This window comes from Megalobrama amblycephala, linkage group LG12, assembly GCF_018812025.1.
Source record: "Megalobrama amblycephala isolate DHTTF-2021 linkage group LG12, ASM1881202v1, whole genome shotgun sequence".
In the NCBI taxonomy this organism is placed as follows: Eukaryota; Metazoa; Chordata; class Actinopteri; order Cypriniformes; family Xenocyprididae; genus Megalobrama; species Megalobrama amblycephala.
In genome coordinates this window covers 14,430,129-14,452,027 of record NC_063055.1, presented here as the reverse complement: position 1 = coordinate 14,452,027, position 21,899 = coordinate 14,430,129, and the positions used below count along the sequence as shown (strand labels likewise).

The 21,899-nt window shown below is 36.5% G+C and overlaps 1 protein-coding gene across 1 annotated transcript in view; it reads left to right on the top strand.

Moving 5' to 3' along the window:
* LOC125279389 (nephrocystin-4-like) overlaps positions 1 to 21,899 on the top strand; it is a 192,306-nt gene that overhangs the window by 160,637 nt on the left and 9,770 nt on the right. The window contains 5 exon segments of the mRNA XM_048209024.1: positions 6,235 to 6,366; positions 9,695 to 9,909; positions 10,721 to 10,947; positions 14,532 to 14,721; positions 17,556 to 17,639. Coding sequence (XP_048064981.1) covers positions 6,235 to 6,366; positions 9,695 to 9,909; positions 10,721 to 10,947; positions 14,532 to 14,721; positions 17,556 to 17,639 — 848 coding nt within the window.

Sequence of the window (21,899 nt, the reverse complement as noted above, 5' to 3'; positions counted from 1 at the left end):
TGCCGCCTAATTGTAGATTCAAATCTATAAATCAAAATGTATTGCATTTATAAAGAAAAAGTTCAGCACCCAAGGCTCAATCGTTATTGCCTCAATGGTGTTCAGTGTCTTCAGTGTGGATTAGGATTGTTTGTGATTTGGTCTTAGTGACTTAGGAGTCCTCTTGACTACTCCTAACGTTTCACAGACTTAGGAGCTAGTTTTAGCGCTAAAATGCTTTGTGAAAAACTCTTAGAGCAAAAATGTAGGACTCCTAAAATTAGGACTGACACACCCATTATTTTTAAGAGTTTCTCCTAAATTGACAAGATAGGAGCTACTTTTAGCCTTAAGATGTTTTGTGAATACAGCCCCAGAGTTTTAAAGGTGCCCTAGATTCAAAAATTGAATTTACCTTGGCATAGTTAAATAACAAGAGTTCAGTACATGGAAAAGACATACAGTGAGTCTCAAACTCCATTGTTTCCTCCTTCTTATATAAATCTCATTTGTTTAAACGACCTCCGAAGAACAGGCGAATCTCAACATAACACCGACTGTTACGTAACAGTCGGGGTGTACGCCCCAATATTTGCATAATGCCAGCCCATGTTCCCAACATTATGAAAGGGATTACACAAGGGCAGCCAGTTAACGTCTGGAGCTGCACACAGCCGAATTCAACAGCCTCAAATTCACTCAGAATAAAACTTTAACATCCAAATAAATACTTTACTCACATAATTCGAAGCATGCATACAGCATGCATGACGAACATCTTGTAAAGATCCATTTGAGGGGTATATTAGCTGTGTGAACTTTGTAAATGCGCTGTAATATAGTCGACAGCTCATGTGGCAGGGAGCACGCGATTTAAGGGGGCGGTGTAAATCAGTGCATTGTTAATGATGCCCCAAAATAGGCAGTTAAAAAATTAATTTAAAAAAATCTATGGGGTATTTTGAGCTGAAACTTCACAGACACATTCAGGAGACACCTTAGACTTATATTACATCTTGTGAAAAAGCATTCTTGGGCACCTTTAAGGGATAAAATGATTGACTACATGGGGACTTTAAACATTGGTCTGCTTGTCAGGGTTGTGCGCTATTCAGAATTTAATGCTAGTAGTGCAGAAGTGAAATACTTTGTCTTTAAATTTCCTCTGAAAAGAAAGCAGCTCTCTGAGACATCACTATGGCATAAGAAGCATTTGTCATTAGTGACCTTAAACATTTGAGTTGTTTTCCACTCTGGAAATCTGAGCCGAATCAAAGCTATTCACAGGCTGTCTTCATGTTTATCTGCTTAAGCTCCTTCTTAGAGGCCCAGTAAAAATGCAAGTGTTTCTTGCGAAATTACCCGACAATCTGATACCCATCAGCTTTCCTCTGTCTCTTTCTCTCAGCGGTCTGAATCAATTAACTCATCCAAAACAGGCAAATCAAGGCAGGCTCAAAAGCTGCTCGACGCCATATCTCAATCTGGGATTAATGCGTTGTCCATTTATTTGATTCCTAATGAGTGGTCGCCATTAACAAGAGATTGAGATTTACTCGCTCTCTAAGGCTTACAGAGATGTTTATCCATCGAAAGCACCTCAGAGGATCGAGTAGGTCAAAGCAAAGACAATTATTGGTCAGAGGAAAGAGGGGGAAAACGGCTTTTATTATGTGCATTCAAACGTCTTTTGAATAGCTTGATCAGTCCATTGAATACATTCAGTCAATTTTGATAAGTTGGCATGTCGTGAGTCTGCCGCTCTGGGTAATGCACGTGGAGTGATGTCTTACTTCATGATCCCACACTGTTTCGAAATTTTCTGCTCAGATAGGACATGTCACGTTGTTGGGAATTAATGAAGCTTCTATGTAATTGGACTCGTGATGATTGGCATCCTTGTATGCCAAAAAGCAATGGAAAAAGCTCCTAATGAAATCCTCTTTAATTAATTTCAGCTTGATGCGAACAGACAAGTGAATAATTGAACAAACAGAAAATCCACATAAAAGAAACGGATAACTTAATTCGGCACTAATGGAACAGGTTAAACATCATCTCTGAATTCAGAGTGTTTTGGTGCATCTGTCAAAAGCTTCAGTAGCAACAGGCTCTATCACCTCCGGATTCTTTATGCCTTTATACCGAACAGAGAGAGAGAGAGAGAGACTCAGGGCCAGATGGAGGGGAGAAAAGATTAGGATTTTATAATTCGGCTGCCTCTGGCCCCCACGCTGCTCATCTGCAAACGTTTGATAAGCGTGGCGAAGATTTCAGCAGAGAAAAAGAGAGATGGGGAACGGGAGAGAGGAAAAGAAGGAAAGAAAATCGCATTTCCTCGACAATTATTTCCAAGCGAGTCCCCTATCTCTCCTTTCGTGGTAAGAAATACAAAAAACAATGGTATACATTTGCAACAGGGGCCAATGTAGACTTCTGTCTATCTCCTCTAAAACAAAGCTACATTTAAAAGATAAGAGAAAGTGCATCCTAATGGAAATCCTATCATGTGCTCCACTACAGATAAAAGAGCTCCATATTTGAATGATTTCCAAAGCTATAGAAATGCATTCTGCAGGGTAAATAGGGGTCTAATGGAGGCATCTAAAGATAAAGAAAAGCCCAACCAGCAGGTACTGTATAAAGGTATCGGATCCACTGAGGAAGAACTGGATGACATTTCTGATGTTTTAAGGATTAAACTTGATAAAGTTTTGGACATTCAACAGTCCTCTTTTGGATTTGTAGGGCTGTACGGCTCACTTTGGTTCACAATATTGTACGAAATTGTTCTGGGTTGTGTATGTATATGGATGAGAGGTTTTTCTGAACTCTTTGAAAAGTTTGCTTGTGCCATCTACTCTGTTGGTTTAAGAGCAAACTTCTAGAGACTACATATCTTAAGATGTAAATTCTTTGAAATTGTCTTTAATATTAATGCTGTTTTCTCTCAGAACAATCCAGCAAACCCCTCATTTGTTCAGCTAATGCCGATGCGATTTAATGCAGTGTTTTGGATGTGAACGGTATATGCAGGATTTGTGAGGATTACTGTATTTCTGCAAAATTGGTCATAATACTTGATCTGAACTTTAACTAAACAAAACAATTGAAAACAATCTGTTTAAGCAATAAATCATCTTCGCTTCATCTCATTCATGTATAGCATTTTATGTCGTAGACACGTCAGCAGAGATGTTCTATAGATTTCTGTAGTCTTTAACTTAAATTCTTGGACTCTTCTTAACATCATTGAACTTTCCTTTTGCACTCATCTTTGCAGGACGCCCACTCTTATGGAGATCAGCAATGGTGCTAAACTTTCTCCATTTGTTGATAGTTTCTCCTACTGTGTACTGAAGAAATTCACAGCTTTAGAGATGCTTTTATTAATCTTAGGCATTCTGAGATCTCTTTTGTCTCTGGTTCGCACTCAATCCAAACTTTGTGATTTTTTTTTTTTTTTTTTTTTTTTTATAGGGCAGCTCAATCTCGTCTAATTGTTTAGACTCCAGGTTAACTGACTTCTGACTCCAATTAACCTTTAGAGAAGTCATTAGCCTAGAGATTCACCCTTTTTTCACCCTGCACTGTGAATGTTTACACGTTGTGTTCAGTAAAGACATAAAAACATATCATTATTGAAGTAGACTGTGTTTGATTGCTTGATGATGTGTATAGATCTCTTATGCAGAGGTTCACAAATTAAAATTTTCACATGTGTCTGTCACTGTTAAATATCTAGCAATATGTATATGCAGTGTGAGAGGTTACACGGGTCAGAAGGTGTAGTCTGGAGTCTCTACTTTGCAGGATTTGTATATGTTTTATTCATTAGTGAATAAGTTCTTTATTTAAATAGTGTAAAAGTCATAAAGGTTAGTGTTAATGTAAAAATTTGGAGCACGTTTTCTACTGTTTTTCCACTATCTTGGGTCTTCACTGAGAAATCTAATCCTGTCTTTTTTTTAGCTTCTCCTAATTTATTTTAACCTTACTTGATTAAATTTCTCATTGCTACCTGGAGCACCTTCATTATGGATTTAGATGTTTATTTTGGCAAAATAACAGTTGGTGGTTCAGGTGCTGCTGGCATCCCATTCTTCATAATAATAATAATAATAACAATAACAACAACTGTAGTAGCAACATCAGGTATGATATAAATAAAATATTTGATATGTATTTTTTTAATTTATATTATATGTAAACATTTTAGTTATTTCTTTTGTATTATTATTCTTTTATCCTGTTGCCATGAAATGCTGACATGCCATTAAACAACCAAATAAATACAATTCTCTCTCTTAAAGGGTTAGTTCACCCAAAAATGAAAATTGTCATTAATTACTCACCCTCATTTTGTTCCACACCCGTAAGACTTTCGTTCATCTTCAGAACAAGAGAATTAAGATATTTTTGATGAAATCTGATGGCTCAGTGAGGCCTCTATTGACAGCAAGATAATTAACACTTTCAGATGCCCAGAAAGGTACTAAAGACATATTTAAAACAGTTCATGTGACTACAGTGGTTAAACCTTTATGTTATGAAGTGACAAGAATATGAAGTGACTTTTTGCCAAAGTCACATGATTTCAGTAAACGAGGCTTCGTTGCGTCATATGTGTTGCAAAATTTCAATGATTCACCACTGGGGGGCATGACTTTGGCAGTTTGATACACACTCTGAACCACTGATTCGAAACAAAAAATTCGTAAAGATTCAAAGCAGTGTTTTGAAATCACCCATCACTAGATATTGTTGAATAAAGTCATTATTTTGTATTTTTTGGCACACAAAAAGTATTTTCGTTGCTTCATAACATTAAGGTTGAACCACTGTAGTCACATGAACTGTTTTAAATATGTCTTTAGTAGCTTTCTGGGCATCTGAAATGCCATCAGATTTTATCAAAAATATCTTAATTTGTGTTACACGGGTGTGGAACGACATGAGGGTGAGTAATTAATAGTCATTTTTGGGTGAACTAACCCTTTAATTATTTACATAATGTTATAATAATATCACATATACAAGTCTTGTTCATTTCAATAGTTTTTGTGATATAAATAATTACTTATCACTGCCTGAAATCAAATGCAGTGTTTAACACACACTCGCTCAATCACCATCTCAAAACACTATCATGCTCTTAAAATAAATACTCTTCAGTTAAATGCTGAGTGGAAACATTTGTCTCTGGTTGTTTTCTTATTGGCTAAAGAAGTGTGTGTTTAATGTATAGATGTCTAACTTATGTATCCATCTATTACTGTTTTCATTGGGGTTTCAATCAATCACAGGCAGTGCCCTGAAACACGCACCCACTACCACCTTCAATCACCCTGTTCTGTGGCTGACCTGTGCCTCAGACTTGTAATTACAGCTCTCACCTGTCAGTAATCACAGGTAAAGCCCATTAAATGTTTGGGGCGGTTGATGCTTGTTGTGAAACCCATGGGAGCAAAGCACTTATACTGCAGTTTAGACAATTCACTGCCTCTCAGTGCACAGCAATCACAGTTGAGAGATAGAGAACCAGGAAGATAAGGGTCATTGGCCAAGGAGAATGCACCTAAACCAACATTTCAGTTTTTCTGCATAAGTATTGTTTTTGTTGTTTTCTGTTTTACTCCTCCGCCTATTCTTCAATTTTTCCCTGTTTAACATTCTTGCCTAGCCTCTTTGACCACAGAACGTTTTTCATCGCAAGGCACCAGTCACTGCATCTTCCTTTGTCGCATTGTGTCGGTCATCATCAATGCAACCGGATGACAGCAGTGCCAGTCTCAGTGTTTAAAAACAAGCAAAACAGCACAGTTTCAAGCATAAAATACACTTCTCTAATAGTAAATCTATCTTTTCAAAGTCTATCTTTATAAAATATAGATTTATGTATAAAATGATTCTAAAATGGATTAAATTTTAAAAGGGGTATATTTGGAACCTCTACATGGAGTAATGTTTTACTGTATGTACAGTAAATGTGAATTTGATACATTTGTTTGAAGAACATTCAGTTAATCATTTTTGATTAATATCACAAGGTGTTGTTTTCATAAATAATAGCAGCATCTCTGAAGAATCAGTAATCTAAATAATGTTATCTCCCAGATTGTTAGGAACAAAGAAAATTATTAGTAACAAAACCATCTTCTGGAAAGTTCTTTGTTTACATTGACATTGAATTTAACCAAACTAAACTGATTTGGACTGAGCTCAATTCAATTTCTTGGATTCTTCTTCCAACAGGTGGCAGAGTGTCGAGTTCCCAGAGTTCTTTGGCTCTCACTCCATCACTCTCCCATGTGGTCCAGCCTAGCGATGCCTCTCAGGGTTTTGCGGGAGGAAGTGTCCCTGCTTTAACGGTTCTCCAGCTTAACGGTATAGCACATCATCTCTCTAAAGCACCAGAGCTTGACTTCATATCCCCAGAACTCAAGAGCTGTGCAATTCTAGAGCTCTAGAGAATTTATAAAAGTATATCGTGTGGGATTTGCTGATAATTCTAGAGGAGGATTTAGCTGAGAATTCCCTTATCTAGTTGTAGTGGCCATTTTTTTATTTATCTTCTCTCTCCCTCTCTTATTACTGCTTCGTTTTAATGACAGCGTTGCTAGGATTAGTCTTTTTGTTCAGATCAACAGAGGATCACAGTATTATGACATATGGAAATGTATGCAAAAAAAGACAATACTAGTCTTTTTATTACCTTGTTGTGTAAGACATTAATCCTCAGGCCTGAAACATGAGAATGGCCACTGAATTGCATATGGGTGATGCTGTTTTACATGGTTGATGTGCGATTTTGCACTATTGTATCGTGCCATTACATTGAATGTGTTTTTACAAACTTTAACTATCCTGCTTTACGAGATTGTCTTCAAACTTCTGCCATGACAGTAGTTGAAAAGACATGAATTAGACATTACAAGATAACTATTTACGCAAATGCCCGTTGTAGAATACCTTGCAGCAGTGCTGAGAAGAATGCAGCATGTATTTGCATTGCATTATGAGTTGCATTCTGACGCATTTTAGAACGCAACGATGTGTGAAATCGAACTTGCATAGCTAGAAGAATTTGCATTCAAGTACTTGTGTAGAGCTGTGGTTATACACTGGTGGGTTATGACCCAAAAAAAAGTTTTTTTTCTGATTTGATAAACTGTATAACAATGCATAGTTAGCATTAAGTTATAATTACACTAGTTTTTGCTAGGAACAAGAGAACATTCCTGTACTTTTTGTTGATGACAACAGGACAAACTCAGGCAAATATGCAGTGAATTTGTGGATCTATATATGTAATAAATAGACTAATAATGAATATATATATGATGTGTGCATATATATAAGTATATAGTGTATATACTGTGTGTGTATATATGAAGAGTTTGGTTCCAAAAAACCAAATGGTTAAAAAAAAATTTAGTTTCCGCCAAAATCAGTATTGTATCTGGTCAGTATTGAAAAGTCATTTATTAATTTTGCGCAAAATGCGATATCCATCGTGTTATTCTGTCATGTTTTCTCCCTTTCTTTCCAACACGTGACAAACGCCAGTCTCCTTTCTCTGCAGAACCAATCACAGCGCTCCATTCCACGCACTGTAAACATTGAAGGCTTTTTTTAAAAAGCCGTTTTTAATACCAATGTACTCGGCAAATGTGTTTATTTAACCGTGCGGTGGCGCCAGACACTCTTTAATCGGTAATGACAAATAATTTATAACATTAACAAGATGACCCGTTGAATTCATTTTGGGAGCGACGGCTGAATGTATTTTTAGTCAAATGCCTGTATATAAGATAAATATTGGCAAAGTTTAGACTCTGTCATATATGTGAATGAACTTACTTTGTTGTGTATTTTCAATTTGAAAAATAACTTTTATATTAATGGATTAATTGCATTTTGAAAAAAGAAAAAGTGTCATGGATTTATTGCATTTTGGGAAAAAAATAATATGTTTTTATAATAAACTTTTTAATGTTTTTATAACTAAAAGATGCTATGTGAAAGATGGAAACAGAAAATAGTGGTTTTCATCTTGCCACTTTCTTGGTAAAGAAAACACTTTTTACTCAAATTAATCAAAATGGAGTTATTGCATTTTGGAACCAAACTCTTCATATATATATACTTATTTATTTATTTATTTATTAACAACAATAAGTGTAATACAGGTTTAAATTATTTTTTTTCCAACACATTAGAATGTGTCCTGTTTAATTTTATATTTTTCTAAGCAATGATCAATTAGTGTCGCACACCTGTAGGTCATAGATAGGTGCGTAGGAAAAAAGACTGGTATAGTCAAAATATGAAAAAACGAGAAAATCCCGCACACTATCAACTTGCAAAACGCTAAAAAAAGTTCTTTATTAGCAACGTTTCGATCGTATGATCTTCATCAGGCAATGCCTTAAGCAAAAAATAATGACTGTCATACATTTTTACCATGATTTACACCCACTAAAATGTCATTCAGTGTAACAATAGTTTTAATATCAAAAAATCTTGTCAGGCATATTAAAACAATAATAATTTGATTATATATTAAAAGAGTCCATTTAAGGATCAGAGTGCCACCCTCAAATACTAATTAACTTTAGTTTTTAAATCTTTATAATTTGCCACTATCCTTCGGTTTTTCCCATTTGTCATCAAGACATTTTTGTAAGGAAGTGAAAATCATTTCAAATATAATTTAGTATGAACACATTCTTTTATGTATTTTAATAAGTACAGGTCTGAATAAGTATATTGTTTCATTTTTACATAAATCTGTTATGCTGAATGACTATGGTTTGTTACTCTGAATGACATTTTTCCAAAAAGTAGAGAATATTGTCATTGGTCCGATAATTGCATTGTTTTTAGTGTTAATGTGTATCATTAAATTAGTTTTAATAATATTCCTGAGTAAATGACAGCAGAAGCAGATGTTGAAAAATAATAAGCATTTTATTCTACTCTTCTGAGGTCTACTTCTTTAACGGTATATAAGTTTTCGTATAAATTGTCATTCTGAAGCACAGCTTTTTTCAGGCCTCAATGTTTTTTGTTTGAAATGTGTGTAAATGTGTGTATCACTATCCATTCTGGTTTATCTGAGCAGGCTGCCTGTAACTGTGGCAGACATCAGTGCCACATAATGTCACGTCCTGCAAAGATAGCTGAGACACAGCCAGTGAAAAATAACACAGTGGCTCCAACATGTCTCTTGTCCACGAGTGGGCAGTTACAGGAGGGGTGTGTGTGTATGTCAGCCTGATAAGATGGCGATAAAGAGTATGCTTCAACATGTTCTTTTTCATCACAGAGAGGCCTTATTGTCTCTAGTGCTATGTAGATCTCTCTCTCTCTCTGTAGGAAGGAATACAGTGGGAATTTAGGTTTAGGAAAAAACACTGGCGGGCTCTTTTTGATCCTGCGTCTTTTGATCCTCTGTCGTTCTGTCTTCATTGGCGTTAAATCACAGGATTATGTTAGTTGTGATGTTGAATCGCATTGAAGCGTGAATCTCAGAGCAGGTACATTTGAAAGCGGGTCTCATTGGGTGGGAGGGATAACTGGAAAAGACGAAGATGGATTCGAGGCCAAATGGAGGTTGAAAAGTGGCCCCCGAGGAAGTGAGGAAAGAGAGCATGTGTGTCTCGTAGGGCGAAAGATGTTGTTTATGTGCGTGTATATGTGTGTGTTGCAGCGAGTAATGCCAGACGAGCCCGGCGATTGCCAGAAATTGACAGCGAGCTGGCCAGACTGCTACAAAGCACCATGAGGGAAGTGGGTGGAGCCACACTGCATCAGCAGGCCGAAGCGAACGAAGTGCGCCAGAGGAAGATTGACAGAATGGCAGCTGTCCGTCAACATGAGCAACAGAAGGCCACGCCCCCTTTTCAAGACAACGCAAACATCACGGTAAGAAAGAAGGACAGTTTTCTATTGAGCGGGACTGAAAAGCTGACATGAGCTGAGTGACGTTCTCTACAGCTGAGCACCATGTGATCCTGATATTCACGCCGAAGTCAATATTAAAGAGAGAGTTCACCCCAAAAAAACGATTTATTTAGTCACTCATGTTATTTCAAACCCATTTGTCTTTGTTTTCCTTCATGAACAATTCATTCAGGAAGGTTCTTATGAACTGGATCACTTGATTCATTGATTCAGAGTCATTTGATCACGAATCGGAAATCTCCTGAACGTGCCAAAGCGAGCTAGGGCAGATATTATAATTTTCAGTAAATACTGAGTTCAATTTTCATCTCTTTTTCTCACACGGTCATAAGGGACACTTTTCTGATACTTTTATTGTGTTTTATTTTTTATATAATTTCAGAGCTTGACAGCTCTAGTCCTCCTTCACTTTTATTATATGGAAAAGAGTTCCCGTGATGTTCTTCAGAAATTCAACTTTTAAGAAAGAAAGTAAGTCATTTGGGTTTTGAAATACCTTAGGGTGAGTAAAAATGATTTTTGGGTGATCTATTGTGTTCCTTTCAATGCATGAACTTCATTTTAGCTCCAAAAAGGAAATAGCTGAAACTGAGCAGCATTATTCACCAGTTCCTCCCACTCTGTGAGAATGATGAAATCAAACCTAAATGCACTCTTTCTTTCACTCTACAGTCTGGCACAGTCTCGCCAGGCTTCAAGCAAATCACTTTTATTAGTTTTTATGTCTTTTTGGTGCAGTTTTTCAATGTGTGAATCTTTGAATATTTTTCAGAGGCACCGGGCAGAACGTGTGCAGCATTCCCGTGATCTGCGTGTAATCGAGGCTTATCGTGAACGCTGTAAAACACAGGAGATCACCAACATGCTCTCTCAGGCTATCACTACCAAACACACTCTGTATGCCACACTCGGAACGGCTGAGTTCTTCGAATTTGTGCTCAAGAATCCATTCAACGTTTCTCAGACAGTCACAATTGAATGTGACAACCCAGAGCTCAGGTGAGATATCATGCCTTTGAATGCAGTAGATCAGTGGATGTCAACCTTTTCAAGCCAAGCTACCTTTAATCAAATCAGAACATTCTAATACCATCTAGTCAAATAGCATATTCACATCTCTTTTCTCACAATCCTAAGAAATGTGTGATCCACATATTGTCATATTTTGTCATATTCCTATAGTTAGATAAATTATGATGCTGTAATGATTGCTTTTTTCAGATCTGTTATAGGACCCTATTAGAGCAACAGTCTGGAAAAACTTCTCATTCAGACTGGTTACATTATCAACACAGTGCTCAAAACAGAGTACTGAATCCAGTGTCAAAAGCAGGTCACTCTTAAAGCTCACCTTAAGTCAGCATATAGATGCTGCTCACAGACTTTGAGGGCAAACAGAATAATATCTTGCCTTTTTGTTGATCATTTGATTTTTTTTGCTTCTCTCTTTTCACATGCATTTGATTAAAACCGTGATGCACACACATCACCATACCAACATGCAGCTTAAATCGATAGTGTAAATTCTTATTCAAATTCAAATATACAGTACTGACTTAGCATCATGTTCTTCAAATCTTTATGACTTTCTTATTTATGTAAAACATAAAAGAAGATATTTTAAAGAAAGTTTCAAATGTTTTTGCCCAAACAATGAAAGTCATTGGGGTTTAAAAAGACAAAAAGATGTTTTTTTAAAATAACATTATCATATTAAGAATGTGGGTTGTTTTTGTTTTGTTTTGTTTTGTTTTGTTTTGTTTTGTTTTGTTTTGTTTTTTTGTTTTGTTTTGTTTTGTCTCTTTATTAGAGAGATAAAAGAACCTGAAATTTGTCATTACTGTGATTTCTATCACAACAATGTAATGACATTCATAATTATATGATCATAGTGATGTGAGTTTTTGTCTGAGATATTTGAACACTACAGTACAGTAATTTGTGTTGACATAAGAACACTATGTGCCAAAAATAATTCGTTTTCGGTTCAGTATGCATATACCCAAAGAAAACCGCTTTGATGATAATATGTACATACTGTAGTACGCCTATACTTTAATCATGCACAGCAGGCACTGTGTCCATTCAAAGTTCAAATGAAGCCTTTGCCTCTGGCATTACAGCCCTGAAAAAAAAATTATGCGTAGATCAATGTTTAGTTCACGTGTGAACAGCTTTGTCTAAAATGAACATCTGAATGAATGAGTTTTCCTCAGCAGGGTGTTTCAGGGGCCGAGAGCTTCCCAGGGGGTAGGAAAACAACACTGAATAAATAATCAATTCCCCCATTCAATCTTATTTTAATTGCCGCATGATGTTAAATATCTTCCCCCGTCCAGATTTTTTGCGTAAACCTCTAGATGCACATCCAGGATTATACCACAAAAAATATGAGTTTTCTGTAGGCCATAGGCTAAGTCCACACACTCCATCTTGATAAACACAAGATAGTGAGAGAGAAGTTAGGAGGGCGAGGTGGAATAAATTACATCATTAACACCCCTGCATCTCTCAGCCTTTAATCAGGAAAGACATTAGTAGCCTAAACTCCACACACTCACACTATGCTTTAGGACAAGATAAATATTCTGTGCCTGCCGTCTTTCTCTGTGAAGTATGTTTGCATGATGAACGTCTTCCCAGCTTGCATTGTGTTGTGGCATAAAACTGAAGCACTTTGTGATGTGTCATGGATGTAACTGCTCGCCCAGGAGCAGTGTGTTTGTGCATGAACCCTGTGAGTCAGTCCAAAACACTAGTGTATGCACAGAGCTGTGCCAGGGAAACAAATACCTGAGATCTAGTGTTTGCATTTGTATATTTGTGTTGAACTGATGCTTCTCTCTTTCAGTGCAAAGGATGTGTTAGGCTTGTGTTTGCATTGCTGATGTATGCCGCAAAGCCAACCTTATAAAGTCACCTCTCTCTCTCTCTCTCTCTCTCTCTCTCTCTCATTTTTACTGAAGAGATTGTTTCTGTGCGACCTGTACTCGCACATTATATATGGACAAGCTGAACCAAAGGAGCGGCAGGTTAAAGGAAACGCCAGATTTTAGCAGAACAGCTCCATTCTTTCTGCCTATTTCATTTTATCCTCACAGGTCAGGTCCCATAGCTCATAATTTGTTTTCAGGCTTCTGAAGCTTTTTTTTATTATACTTCAGATGAATTTTATTATCTCTCTCACTCTCTTTCAGATTTAAAGTACTGGAATTATTGTTATGCATATACTATTGCCCAATTGATCCAAGTTACAGTCAAGACATTTATGTTACAAAAGATTTCTATTACAAATAAATGCTGTTCTTTTTGAACTTTCTAATCATCAAAGAATACTGAAAAAAGGGTTTTCACAAAAAACAAGGATCCAACAAGGATCATGTCACACTAAAGACTGGAATAATGGCTGCTGAAAATTCAGCTTTGTCATCACAGGAATAAATTACGTTTTAACATATATTAAAATAGAAAACAACTATTTTAATTTGTAATAATATTTCACTATATTACAGTTTTTACTGAATTTTTAGATTAAATTAATATAGCCTTGGTGAGCAAAAGAGATCTTACCAACCCCAAACTTTTAAACGGTAGTATACATTTTGATTTTGATCAGTTTTTTGATTCAATTTTATGCACTCGAGTTAGTTTGTATATATTTTGTCCAACAACAAAAAAAGTTTCAAAAGAATCCAAAGCTTCCGGATGGATCAGAGTATGTGAGTGGAGCACCAGCGATTTAATCTCAGAGCATTCTGTAATCACTCCACTCCTGATTTTCCAGTTACCATGAGACAAACCATTTAAATGAATATAAACTAAACGTTTAGCTTTTCATTGTCAACCTCACCAGAAGCCATGTTTGTTTGTGTTTTAATGGCTAAACTAATCTGTCTCTGCTTTGTGTCTTTTACTGTGAAGAGATATTCTGCAAGGTTATACTTCCTATTTAGGCCTGTTAACATTTCAATTAATTTTTCTTTCCTCTTTGTGACCCTCTTCCCCCCCTCTGTTGCAATACCCTTACAAAAGAGCTCCTTACCTATATGCTTCTATATAAAAGAAAAGGAAATGGGCTTTGCTTTTGTTCACATAAACATACTTCATTTTGTGTCACCTGCGTGGCTTTTTGTTATTAAAGAGAGAAAGTGATAGAATTTTCCGAGACTTGGTTTCACATCTACTGTAGTGTATACATTACAAAAGAGTTTTTACACCTCGAAATTCTTTCTTTTTCTTATTTTTTTCATTTATGGAAAATGATCCCTTCTCGGGCCCGGAGGTGCTGCCTTTGATGTTTCAAATGCCCCTTTCCTTCATATATTTGTGCATGAAATTTGTCTCTATGAAACAGAAAGTAATATTTCACACCCAGTGTGTGTTATCTTTAAACCGTACCCTCCCAGGAGTTTCAGTTCTGTGAGGGCTTATGTTTGACTGTATCATGCATACTCATATACGCTCTTTTTCATTGCCAATAAAATACTGCTGGCAAGGCAAAGAAAGTCCTCAAGCTGTTCTTTTCTTTTCCTCTCTGTCTCTCTCTTTGCCATTTTTCATCTCCCTCTCTTTTTATCCCTCAGTGTAATCGTGAAGAGCGAGGAGTGGAGATATTTTAAGGATTTGACGAAGACTCTGACTCCTCTAGAGGAGGAGATGTTTCACCTAAAGGAGAGCACACTGACTCCACAGGTTTACCTGCGGCCCAAAGAAAGTGTCCACATCCCCTTCAAGTACCAGACCTTCATCTGTGGTCACAACTTCCCTCTTCAGGTAAATCTAGGGGAAAATGTTGTTGTTGTTGTTGTTTTGTGTTTTTTAAATTTACTTTTCACATAATTTTATTGATAATATAAAGTATTATTACCACAGACACAAAAAAAGTCTAGACAGGCACTACATGACCTCAAGTGAATAGACATAGAGCACAGTACATAGAGCAGTCAAAATGGGCTTTCGCACTGGAGGGACATTTTTGTAGTTCTTATAGCTATTGGCAGAAGTACCTTCAGAGAAGTGTCTAACCTAGTAAAATAGGAACTACCAGTGACGTAACACCGTGTCCTAACTACACGTGACACTAGATAAAAGGTATCTTTTGTCCTAACCAGCCACGACGGCGACACATGACGATTCTATTTTAGAAACGGTTTCTATTTCTCCACGATGTTGCGGCTGGAACAGCAACACAAAGTATTTCAAAGATAATATCAGGTACTGTTTATGTGCTTTATTTATTTTTAAAACGTCTAATACGAGTTTGAATATCATTCTGTGTTCCCATCTTTTTAAGCTGTAATGAAAACAACACTGATTTAATCAACCTCAGATTTTGAAAATAAATAAATGGTCACAAGAACTTTCATACTGTCTCAATGTGAACAAACAAGTGTATTCTTGACAACGATTGGTTCAGTCACGCCGTATGTACTTTAAATAATGTTTAAATGGTGTAATATTTATGAATTTCACTATGTACTTGCCCATTTCATTGTCTGCTGTGCTCTTGCAGAGAGAGCCCGCCCACACTCTCTTCTGATTGGCTGTGGTTTTTGATTGATTTTATCGCTTCTCATTGTCGCATCGCATCTAGTGTGGACGGTCAAATTGCTTGTCGCTGGAATCTTATCGCATCGCGTCTGGTTAGGACATGGTGTAAGTTATTTGGCCAAATGCATGCCATACGAAACATAACACCATTTTTTGGAAAGCTGTGTAAACACACAGTTTACATATACTTATTCCACAAACTAACATATAGAAAGCTAATGTTAAAGGGTTAGTTCACCCAAAAATGAAAATTATGTCATTAATGACTCACCCTCATGTCATTCCACACCCGTAAGACCTCCGTTCATCTTCGGAACACAGTTTAAGATATTTTAGATTTAGTCCGACAGCTTTCTGTCCCTCCATTGAAAATGTATGTACGGTCTACTGTCCATGTCCAGAAAGGTAATAAAAACATCATCAAAGTAGTCCATGTGACATCAGTGGGTTAGTTATAAGTTTTTTGAAGCATCTAAAATACATTTTGGTCCAAAAATAACAAAAAATACGACTTCAGCATTGTCTTCTCTTCCGGGTCTGTGTATATCCACAGTGACGCTGCTTCTTCTTCTTCTATGGCGGTTGGCATCCAGCTTACTGGTGCATTAACGCCCCCTTCTGCTCCGGACTGTGACGCGATTAGGACATCCGCGACATGCACACCTACGCACCATTTTAAAAAAATATAGCAATACCAAAATACAAAGAATGTAGAATAGCTTGAATACAGCGTGCGTCTCCCTCAGACTGTAAACAAAGCTCGGGCGCACTACATAACATGTCATCAGTGTCACTGTCCGGAGCAGAAGGAGGCGGTAATGCACCAATAAGCTGGATGCCAACCGCCGTAGAAGAAGAAGCAGCGTCACTGTGGATATACACAGACCCGGAAGAGAAGACAATGCTGAATAAAGTCGTAGTTTTTGTTATTTTTGGACCAAAATGTATTTTCGATGCTTCAAAAACTTCTAACTAACCCACTGATATCACATGGACTACTTTGATGATGTTTTTATTACCTTTCTGGACATGGACAGTGCACCGTACCTACACTTTCAATGGAGGGTCAGAATGCTCTCGGACTAAATCTAAAATATCTTAAACTGTGTTCCGAAGATGAAAGGAGGTCTTACGGGTTTGGAACGACATGAGGGTGAGTCATTAATGACATAATTTTCATTTTTGGGTGAACTAACCCTTTAACGGGACATAACCATACAGAAAGCTAATGTTAATGGCATTTACCTGTCGCCTTTGTCTGTCCGTTCTTTTCTCTGCCTCGATAATATGTAGCACTGAAATTTGTCATAAGAGATTTTGTCTCTTAGCCCTCTTTTTTGCTTTTTCAGTCGCATAAATTATACATCTACGTTCCATCTCCATTACCACAAAACCCACGACACGTCCTCCATCCTCCAATTGTTGACGTTGTTGAGCGCCTTGCTTAAGCGACGTCGCTGTTGGCCGGCTTACGTCACTTCAGCACTCCTACTGGCAGTGCGAATGCAACCTGAATAATGGCCCTAGGGGAAAATTTAGTTCTTGGGGTACCGCCTTTATGGCTATTTCCTATAACTGAGTTCCTATAACTACCTATTGTGAAAGCCCCTAAACAGGAGACTGTGAACTGTCCACTGAACTGCTGAGGCTGGTAAACAACATCATCAGGAGAAAATGTGGACTATTTAATTGTTTTTGTATGTTGTCGTGTAGTGTAAATCAACCATGAACGATGTGTCATCTGAGAAACTGCATTTGTTTCCTCATTTCCCTTTTCCACTGATGAGACTTGGATTAGTTCACATGTTTCCGGATTAATTGGATTTGGGTTTGTTTATAGTCTGTAGTATCACAGAGGCACCCACAAGTGAAGGAGGCAGGTTAAAATGACTCAAAGCATCAGCATTAATGAAGTGGATTAAAAACAGCCTCATCCAGACGGTCTGAACAGACCTGTCCAAACAATGTTTTCCCATCCCTTAATGACATTATTTCAGTGTGATTGTTCTCTCACTGAATAGTGCACTGTTTATGATGATTCTGCTGTCATATTGCAGGATACAAAAAGCTTAAAGATTTCAAGAAGTCCACAGATGGCTCAGAAACATCTGTCTAATACAATTCAAGCCAAATCCATCAAGGTAAGAGCTTAGCGCGCACACTGTACTGCAGAGCACACAAAGGAACACAGACTCTTTCTATACAGCCTGATTAGTAGTTGTTCAGTCAGAGAAGCCGGCACTCCTGCAGTGGCTCCAACAATCCAGACTGAAAACATGACTTGGTCGACAACAGTAAACTGAATGTAACTGATGCAGACTTACAAGAACCAAACTGAAGTTACATGTTTTTGTGTTGCTGTATGTATTTTTAGGCAAGTATGGCACCTGTCTACTTGATTATGTAAATACTGAAATAATCCAAATGATTAGATCTGCAAAAAAGACTCTTCGAAAGAGTAACCTGCTTAATTGAGAGACAGAGCTGACTCTAAATCACATCTTACATTGAGTTATCCCATCTGTAAGTTTTGAATTTTTAACTGTGTGTTTGAGATTTGACCTGAAGAAGCAAATACATTTCATTTGAACCTGCCATTAATGTTACTTACATTTGATTAATTTCAGCCTTTCAAATTGATAAGTCTGTTAATGAGAACCATTGATCAACTGTCCTATTGCCTTTGATTCATATTTCATAATCAGGTCCACAAAGATTCTTAGCACCCGCCCTGCAGATTTCCACAGAAATCGGCCATCTTTCTCAAATTTCTACACTTCTGCCACCCTACATGTTGTATTAAATATTTTGGTGAATTAATGCTTTCAGATACTCTCAGCTCTGCTTAGGTCTGTCACAATTATTTGGTCTAAGTGTGATTATTATGCCCTTCAAATTCCAAATCATGGAAATTTTAGCAAATATAAAAAAATGCATGTTTTATCTCTCTGTTTCTGATATGTGCACACACTGTCTGTGATGACTCGCGCACGCTCACATGAAAGCATAAACAAGGATAAACAGTGCATAATGAACACAAAGAGCTCCAGTTTCAATTTGATTTAGCATTCTTGTAATTGCAAATGTTCTTAGTAGTTTTGCCCAACACTAGACACGCAATAAAACAGACAAGGAGATTAGCTACTTATTACACTTCTGTGAAAATAGAATAAAAGTATACAGAGTGTATATATATTATTGTATACACAGTATATTATTATTATATTATCTGTCAAAGTATAGAGTTGGTAACATTTTTTAAATGTTTCTGAAAGAAGTCTCTTTATGCTCCCCAAGGCTGCATTTAACAGTAATATTGTGAAATATTATTAATTTAAAATAACTATTTTGTATTTAAGTATATTTTAAAATGTAGTTTATTCTTGTGGTGACAAAGCTGAATTTTCAGCATCATTACTCCAGTCTTCAGTAAAAACTTCAGATATGCTGATTTGGGTCTCAAGAAACATTATTATTATTAATGGTGAAAACAGTTGTGCTACTTTGATAAATAGAAAGTTGAAAAGAACAGCATTTATTTGAATTATATTATATTATATTATATTATATTATATTATATTATATTATATTATATTATATTATATTACATTACAGGTGCTGGTCATATAATTAGAATATCATCAAGAAGTTGATTTATTTCACTAATTCCATTCAAAAAGTGAAACTTGTATATTATATTCATTCATTACACACAGACTGATATATTTCAAATGTTTATTTCTTTTAATTTTGATGATTATAACTGACAACTAAGGAAAATACCAAATTCAGTATCTCAGAAAATTAGAATATGGCCAACTGAAAAGTATGAACATAAAAAATTATGAGCATGTACAGCACTCAATACTTAGTTGGAGCTCCTTTTGCCTAAATTACTACAGCAATGTGGCGTGGCATGGAGTCGATCAGTCTGTTCAGGTGTTATGAGAACCCAGGTTGCTCTGATAGTGGCCTTCAGTTCTTCTGCATTGTTGGGTCTGGCATATCGCATCTTCCTCTTCACAATACCGCATAGATTTTCTATGGGGTTAAGGTCAGGCGAGTTTGCTGGCCAATTAAGAACAGGGATACCATGGTCCTTAAACCAGGTACTGGTCGCTTTGGCACTGTGTGCAGGTGCCAAGTCCTGTTGGAAAATTAAATCTGCATCTCCATAAAGTTGGTCAGCAGCAGGAAGCATGAAGTGCTCTAAAACTTCCTGGTATACGACTGCGTTGACCTTGGACCTCAGAAAACACAGTGGACCAACACCAGCAGATGACATGGCACCCCAAACCATCACTGACTGTGGACCTCACTGGACCTCAAGCAGTGTGGATTGTGTGCCTCTCCTCTCTTCCTCCAGGCTCTGGGACCCTGATTTCCAAAGGAAATGCAAAATTTACTTTCATCAGAGAACATAACTTTGGACCACTCGGCAGCAGTCCAGTCCTTTTTGTCTTTGGCCCAGGCAAGATGCTTCTGACGCTGTCTGTTGTTCAAGAGTGGCTTGACACAAGGAATGCAACAGCTGAAACCCATGTCTTGCATACGTCTGTGCGTAGTGGTTCTTGAAGCACTGACTCCAGCTGCAGTCCACTCTATGTGAATCTCCCCCACATTTTTGAATGGGTTTTGTTTCACAATCCTCTCCAGGGTGCGGTTATCCCTATTGCTTGTACACTTTTTTTCTACCACATCTTTTCCTTCCCTTCGCCTCTCTATTAATGTGCTTGGACACAGAGCTCTGTGAACAGCCAGCCTCTTTTGCAATGACCTTTTATGTCTTGTCCTTCTTGTGCAAGGTGTCAATGGTCGTCTTTTGGACAACTGTCAAGCCAGCAGTCTTCCCCATGATTGTGTAGCCTACAGAACTAGACAGAGACCATTTAAAGGCCTTTGCAGGTGTTTTGAGTTAATTAGCTGATTAGAGTGTGGCACCAGGTGTCTTCAATATTGAACCTTTTCACAATATTCTAATTTTCTGAGATACTGAATTTGGGATTTTCCTTAGTTGTCAGTTATAATCATCAAAATTAAAAGAAATAAACATTTGAAATATATCAGTCTGTGTGTAATGAATGAATATAATATACAAGTTTCACTTTTTGAATGGAATTAATGAAATAAATCAACTTTTTGATGATATTCTAATTATATGACCAGCACCTGTATATTATATTATATTATATTATATTATATATATATATATATATTATATTATATTATATTATATTATATTATATTATATTATATTATATTATATTATATTATATTATATTATATTATATTATATTATATTATATTATATTATATTATGACCCTGGACAACAAAACCAATCTTAAGTAGCATGGGTATATTTGTAGAAACAGCAAATTGTATGGGTCAAAATTACCGATTTTTCTTTTATGCCAAAAATCATTAGGATATTAAGTAAAGATCATGTCCCATGAAGATATTTTGTAAATCTCCTACCTTAAATATTAAAAAAAAAAAAAAAAAAGAAAAGAAAGAAAAGAAAAAAAAAAAAAAGAAGTGAGTGGATATGCATTACTAAGGACTTCTTTTGGGCAACTTTAAAGTCAAATTTCTCAATATTTAGTTTTTTTTTTTTTTTTTTTTTTTTTTTTTTTGCACCCTCAGATTCCAGATATTCAAATAGTTGCATCTCAGCCAAATATTTTCCTACCCTAACAAACCATACATCAATGGAAAGATTATTTATTCAGATGATGTATAAATCTCAATTTCCAAAACTGACCCTTAAGACTGGTTTTGCTGTCCATGGTCACATATTATATTATTATTTATTTATAATATAATATAATATATTATATTATTATTATATATTATATTACATTATATTATTTATATTATATTATAAAATACAAAAATATTTGTACATCTGATTCTATTCTATAACCTATCTTTACATTTGTACAAGTTTAAGCCATTTGTACATTTGTTTAAGCATATTTTGGAAGGACAGTGAAAGGTTGTTTTAGACCATCCTCAAATAGTTAAGCTGTGAAGCGAGTCTCTGTGTGTGGGTTGATGTGCTGTTCTATGGCATTGTGGTTTATTGTGCCTTTAGGCAGTTGATGCCATATGCAGCCTAGAGAGACTGATGCCTTGCAGTATTGCTGACAGACACACACACACACACACACACACACAAAACTCCGATGTCATTTTTAGGTCAGTTTGGGTCAAGCATTGCTGTGCACAAACTGACATCACCTCCAGAGGAGTGTCAATGGGTTGTCTTGGGCTGTGAATCCGACAGCCAGCTCGACTGTATCTCACGCGAGAGAGGTTATGCACTTAGACTGCAGATGACTTACGGTACTTCATATCGCAATATATACTGTCAGTGCTGTTCATTCAGTGTGGAATGATT